The sequence below is a fragment of the Merops nubicus genome, unplaced genomic scaffold (assembly GCF_000691845.1).
Source record: "Merops nubicus isolate BGI_N331 unplaced genomic scaffold, ASM69184v1 scaffold40172, whole genome shotgun sequence".
In the NCBI taxonomy this organism is placed as follows: Eukaryota; Metazoa; Chordata; class Aves; order Coraciiformes; family Meropidae; genus Merops; species Merops nubicus.
The window spans coordinates 963-7,934 of record NW_008593597.1 but is presented as its reverse complement, the minus strand read 5'-3'; the positions used below and the strand labels follow the sequence as shown (position 1 = coordinate 7,934).

The 6,972-nt window shown below is 44.6% G+C and overlaps 1 protein-coding gene across 1 annotated transcript; it reads right to left on the bottom strand.

Moving 5' to 3' along the window:
- Positions 1-791: 791 nt before the first annotated feature.
- On the bottom strand, positions 792-6,085 carry CLN5 (ceroid-lipofuscinosis, neuronal 5; the record flags this gene model as incomplete). Its single annotated transcript, XM_008935488.1, has 3 exons — positions 792-1,303; positions 4,502-4,727; positions 5,920-6,085. Coding segments are annotated over 3 exons (904 nt in total), but the record flags the coding sequence as incomplete, so codon positions are not given.
- Between the last annotated feature and the right edge of the window lie 887 nt (positions 6,086-6,972).

The following is a 6,972-nucleotide window of genomic DNA, read 5'->3' as shown; positions in this document are numbered from 1 at the left end:
ACTGGCCTAACTGAAGCCTCAAGTAGACTTTACGGCAGGAGACTGCTAGAAAACTGCAATTATGCATCAAAGCTGACATCAAAGCAGACTGTTAGCCTGCCAGCCCTGCTAGAAAACACACACAAGTCTTAGGAAGAGCCATCTGTATTGTGTTTACAGTACAGCTGAAGGAAGTGGTGAAAAGAGACCACTCATGCCATCTTCTAGTAGATCTGCTGCCCGTTCCCACCCTGCTGAACATCTCCATCATAAACCAGAGAACAGCTCACAGGTCCCAGTCATACAAACCAAAAAAACGCTGGAACACCAATGTAAGGCACGTGTTGAGGGAACTGGGCACATCTAGGCACTCAGGTTTGTCAGCTCCAACATATAGATTAGCCGAGCTGGTCAGACCAGAAGGTCCTTGTCATGCTTGCATCCCATTTGAGCTGGTAGCCAGGTGCTACCTGTTGCCCCACGGCCACGGATGTGGAGAGCACCTGGGATGGGAGCAGAGGAGCTGCCTCCCATCTGCCCTCAGGCACTCCAGAGTTTAGCCAAGAGGAGCCACATCAGCCTACATTCAGGCAGCAGGCATCCACGGTTACACAGGGGCTGGCCAAGTCAGAGAGCTGCGGCATTCATGGAAATGCTACACAGGGAACAAGAACCCAAGGCACAGTCTTCCACGTGGTTCCCAACACAACTGTCAGGGTTAGCAGTGAAAGGTACAACACTTCAGTACTGTCATGGTAATGCTCCAAAAGGGTATTCTGCCTTAAGGGCAAGTCTCGTTCTTCAGTAAGCAATTACACCCCAAAGGATGTCTTGCTTCCAACAGGTAACGAGACCTCTTCATAAATTATTTTGAGATAAGGGAACTTCATAGGTAAAAACCAGTATTCCAAGTTGTAGAAGAGGTAAAACTGCTGATTCAAGACGACACGATCGATTATTTTTAAAAGATCCACAAAAAACTCTCTGACTGCCCGATGAGGTTTGAACGGAGAGTAGAATTCCCTCAGAGCTGCTGCCAACGTCTTGTTTCCTCGCGGGCCAAAAATAGACGTTTCGTTTCCCAAATAAACAGGTTCTCCACTGAATAAAATTATGCTTGTATAGTTGGTTTGTATCTTCTTAAATACAGCTCCTAAGTCAGCCAGCTTCTGGTATGTCCTCAGTATAAATTTAGAGCACTCGTAAGAGTCAAACCATACCACGGAGTGTTTGTCGGGACTTGCTTTAACTGTCCAGGTCTCGTAGTAAATGCCAGTCTCGTTGTCGTGTTTTACCCATTTTGCCATTTCATTAAACATGGCTCCTGTAAGAGATGGAAATTAATCTTACAGAGACAAGGTAATAAATACATGGCTCAAAATATTTTCCCTCTATTTCAGGGTTCATTGCCTTTCTCTGCAGGTTTACCTACAACACTACCTAACCATACAAAGACCTAAGGTTTGAGAGAAACAACACCCCACTGAATAAACTATATTCACATCTACGTTATTTAAACTGCAATTCCTTTTTCTGCCCCATTTCCTACTACTATGCCAGAACATCCAAATGTCAGAGAACCACGACACTTCCCGTCTTGTTTTATCCAAACAGACAAACACGACAGGAAGTCCAACCTACAAGAGATGCTGGCAAAGTGCTCACCAGTGTAACAGGCATTTCTGTACTTCCTTAAGTTTTAACTAAATTCAGCAATTCAGGGCAGAAGTTTTCATGTCTCTCCACAAAAGAAACCTTAGACTGAGACCCCACTGTTGTAGCAGCTCCTCAGACATCAAAGTTGAGCTATGCCACAGGATATAAGTGGGATGTGAAGATCAGTAAACTTAGAGATCTTGAGGACTGGTTTGTTGGTTTTTTTTTTATTTTTATTTAGAATACACATTTAGTGACAGTGATTTCACAACTGGAATGAGGAAGACATCTCTAACCCAGCTCATCTTTCTGGTAGCTCCCTGTGTGTGATGCATCTCACTTCCCAAAACAGAGCTGAAGCCCGTGGCTAATCTTTCCTCTTTTGTTTCTCCCGGAGTCCCAGCACTGCACCTCAGCCTAGCCGTTCCCACCCTCTCATTCCCCAGTCAGGGCAGGGTACAACCATCCATGACTCAGATCCCTCTAGCTCCTCACGTTGAGAGCACAACCAAATTTTGCAGATTCTTGTGGGATATGTCAGGAGACACAGTCAGATGGCAGCTTGCCATCGTGACAGTATTCCAAGCCACAATCTCTCTTTAGCTGCAAGTGCCTCTGCTGTGGGTACAGTAAATGTGCTTGGTGGCTGCTGAAAGGTGGGCAAGAGCACTGCAAGCTGAGAGACTGGCAGCAGTTACCTCACAGTTCAGGGACAGGAGACATCAGACAGATCTGTGTCACTGCTGCCACCTTGCACGCAGCAACCAGCCCCCTGCAATAAGTCTGAGTTTGTGGCAATACTGCATTTGCCAAGACCAATGAAGAGGGCTGCTCGCCACACGCCCCCTCCAAAACAAGCTGCAAAGGTCAGACTGCTGGGTCTGCTCTTCATCAGAGAGCAAACACATCTCACACATTCCCCAAGGCACAGCATGTGAGCAAGCTGCTGCCTCAGAGCAACTCTGGACATGCACCTCCTAAGCTAGCCCATTGTAACTGTTCTGCACACACAAGAGCTTTTGGGCTTCACAGTACACATAACAACCACTATGTTTAGTGACAGCATTGGATACTTTATTTTTTAATTGACCATGACTTAATAAAGCAGCAAGTCATTAAATCTCTATCAAGAACTCTATTTTCTGTACAGTGTAGACAGGCTCTGAAGCTCCCATTTATCTTCTCTAACTCCTTTCAGATTAGCTTCCTAGTGTGTGTTCTGCAAGGCCCCCTACTGAAAAGGATCTGTCTCTCCTAACAAGGCCAAGATAGACTTAATATTATGTTCCGGCCCTCATGTCTTAAATTAAACAAAGACACTACAGGTTAATGAATGGTTCCATGATAACCTGATGCAAGATGTCTAGACAGTCAAAAATTAGACTTTGGATATTCCTGCCCTATTTCCACAAAAGAAGCATACCCCTATGTAACACTAACCTGGCCAGTGGGCTTCAAAGGAGATGCTTCAGTGTGGTCTCTGACACTGCTGACAAACAGCTCTACAGGACCTCCCAAGAGCTAAGAGGGTCCAGCTGTTTCACAGGTTGAAGCCCTCTCCCTCGAGCTGGCATGCTTTCTGCCTGCTCTCTCAAGGAAGCAAGGTCAGCTCACAGTGCTGCCTATCTGTGCTTGCACTCACTCACACCCTTCCACAGCAACTTTAGGATTCCTACTCAAATCCAGACAACTCAAAACCCTCAGAGATGCTGCCTCTCCCCAAGTTTCACAGAAAGAGTGAGAGAAACGAGGACCATAACAATGCCTCCACAAGGCACCTGCATAACCTCACCCTTCTGAGGCAGCAAATAACCCCCACAGGCAGGAAGCGTTAGAAGTTCCCCAACTGCATGAAAATATTTAACTTGGTATTCAGACAAGAGAATCCAACTGTATCAGCCATCAAACACTTCAGTTGCGAGCTACCAGCTCACAGGAAAGCAGCTCCACTTATCTTCCTGCTTCAAGAACAGCCTAGAATTTCTTAGCAGCACTGAGGAGGTTATCTAGAGAGCGAGTTCAGCAAAGCTGCTGAAGGTGGAGGGAGGCAAGCACAAAGCACCACATCCCAGTAGCTGTACTCTGGGTCTCCGCCGTGCCTTGTACGTTGTGCCAACTTTGCAGAGTAAGTAGGTTTGGCAACCTCCAGGTCTTCAGCAGACTTTGCTCATAAGCCATTGACTAATTGCTGCAGCAGAACTCAGTGAGTTTTATTTAAATGACATCAGGATTAGCGCAACGTAAGGACTGCAGAGTTCAGTACATAACAGGAATCTACTCTGGTGATAATCCACGTATTTAGAGGTGTAGATCCCAGTTTGGTTCTACAGGGAATGACAGAGACCTATTACTGGGGACATTTACGCAGCTTCTAAGACACATAATGGGGGAGCTGGAGATAGAGATCAGGATCTTTTATAGTTTTGAGACTATTTCTAAATATGCCTTATTTGTTTGCTCAGTAACACAGACATTTTCACCAGTTTTTCTAATCTCAGCAGTCATCTGCTACTTCACAATAGAAAGCTTTGTTTTGGTGATGCCACGTGAAAAGAGTCCATAATCGTTCTGTATAAACTGTTTTGCTATTTTTACACTCAAAAGACTCAACAGTTTTGGTACAGCAACAACAGATGACTCTCATTTAACAACTCTTCAGTGTGTGCTGTGTTCAAAAAGCAGCAGCCTCATACCACTTGCTGTATAAAAGGAAGTGCAGAGGCAGTATTTCAGTCTGAAATTAGCATCAGTGACTAGCATTGCAAATAACCTACAAAAGGGAAATTAAAAGCTACTGCTTTACACTAAGACAAGGCTGACTCTGTATTTTATGATATTAGCACTATCCAACGCATCCAAAATCTACCTGATATGGTGGTCACAAGAACTAAAGTTCCATTTTGCTTCCAGTGTGCATCATCTATTCCTTCATAAAAGCAGGCAGCTCCCTGGTTACACCAGAATGGGGCATCCATGCCGGGCCGGAGGTGTGGAAATGTGCAGTTACCCAGCTGGAAGAGCTCATACCACTCCATTGTGTAGTTTCTGCCCGTTAGAGAGCTCTTGAAACCCACAGCATCATGCATAATTTTCTGGAAAAGAAAAAAAACAAACAAACACCAAAACACAACCAAACCCCCAAAACATTAAAATAAAACCGACCTCAGTTTGACCAACACGGCAGATAAGACCCTTGGGAACTGCTGTTCAACGGGGTGAGGAGAGGAGAAGGGGTTCCTGTCACACCTTGGATTCAGTAGCACTGATGCACAACGTACTGGGCTGTATCACACACACTTTTATCACAGAGTCAGACTGTCCCAGTGGTTGTCTGTCTATCCACCCACTGTGAACTCCGCTATAGGCAGATGGTAGGAGCTCATGATCAAAACTCAAGCTTACTCTTGAATCCTTAACCTCACAGAGGTATCAAGGAAATAAAGAGCAGAACTGAGTTAACCAAAACCAGAACTTAGTAATGAAAGCCACAAAAGGAATGAGATAAATATTTATTTTAAAAGCTGTATAGCAGACACATAAATTCAACCTCAGTTTATCAACTGAAATAACAATACTTGAAGCTATTTCTATTTTTCACTCTGTGTGCTTGGTTTTCAATGTTGCTTTTTCATACTCATTAGCATTTCTTTATTAATCAGGGATCATGCTCTGAAGCTTAATTATTCTACTGCTATAACTATAAACATTACTGAAGTTGAGATTCTTTCATATTTGCATGACTCCATGAATGGAGACTTTAATACTGATCATAACACTGAAGAAAGAACCATAAAAACAACTAAATCCCCATGATCCACCATTCTGGCCAGATAGCTGTCCACTCCTGACAGACATCCACATTCACACAAATACAGGTTTTTAACAAGAGAAAAGTTAATACTTCAAATACTGAAAAGCAAATATTTAATCTGATATAAGGGCACAAATAAATTTATTTTCTTGACACAATCCTAGCACAGAACAAAAGACACCCAAAACGTAATGCTACATGTACACAAAACGCTCCCAATATGCAGCTCTGTGGGGGAACACTTTCAAACCCACCAACTGTGCTGGTTGTGGTCTTTCCTTTAGCTGAGCTGAATGCCATAACTTTTGTTTGAAATTTACTGCTCTTTGGGTATCCTTCCTATAGATAACCTACCCTGTGCGCCCCAACACTCTTCCATACAAACATACCCCAACCTTTACAACAGCTCCCATTCTTGGCACCTGCTGTTGAATTTGCCCCTGGAACTTTGTTAAACAAAGACATCACCTTACCAAATGTCCGAGCAGGTCTCCATATTTGAACTCCCATACTGGAGCCTGCAATCGATACACTTCAATGACATCCTCTTCCTTCATAACTGGAACGGCAGAGCCAGTGGGACAGAAGGTGTAACGAGCCTGGCAGTAAGGGTCAGGTTTTGGGCGGTAATCGAAGCGCCTGCGTTGAGGGAGAGAAGCACACAGACCCATGAGCACAGCTTCACGGCTGCAGGGGCTGTCTCACTAGGGCTTCCTAAGTGCCCGAGTGGGCGAGCACAAGCGTCCAGCCATCCCAAAAAGCAGATTCTGTGATCCAGATGCTGCAAGAGCTGGAGCACGCAAGTGTCTGAGGTGCCATGTCTGCAGGAACAGGGCTCGAGACTCACGAATGCAAGTCACACTGCACACAGTGCTGACAGCCAAGGAGTGGACATCACACAGATTACAAAGCGTGACATACTCACAAAATCAGAGACACACGGATGCTGGGTAGAGGATGGCTGGAGATACTCCTCAAGTATGTTCTCCCAACAGTTTGTCTACACAAGGATTGGCCAGTTGGCTCTGGGAAAATATTCTATAGTAACAGGTCCCCAGATCGAGCTATTTTTTACTCCAGGATATTGCCAGCATCAGAAAGTATCTATTCCACTATGCTAATTAGGATAAAGAGGCCCAAGAACCTACAACCATTGTTTCCAGTCATCATTCCTACTAAACCTCAAAAACTGAGCACCAAGTCTGCTTATGTATCTGTATATAAACAGCAAAAACCTGTTCCAACAAGTCTTTCTCTCCCAATTTCTTTCAAATTCACTCACTATCTTTCATTTAAAAAATGGTTCCTATATTCCTGTTACCAAGACAGACTGGTGCACACATCTTGCCCAGTGCAGAGCTCGAGAATTTTAACACACACAGTTGCCCAGGGCTACTGAATGGCTGAAGTGCCACAGCCATGAGATGACTCAAGGTCGCTGGACTTTCCTGAGCCATAATAAGACCTGGAGTCCTACTGAGACATCACTGATTTTCCCTGTGGATGACTTCTCCAAACTCGCTGGG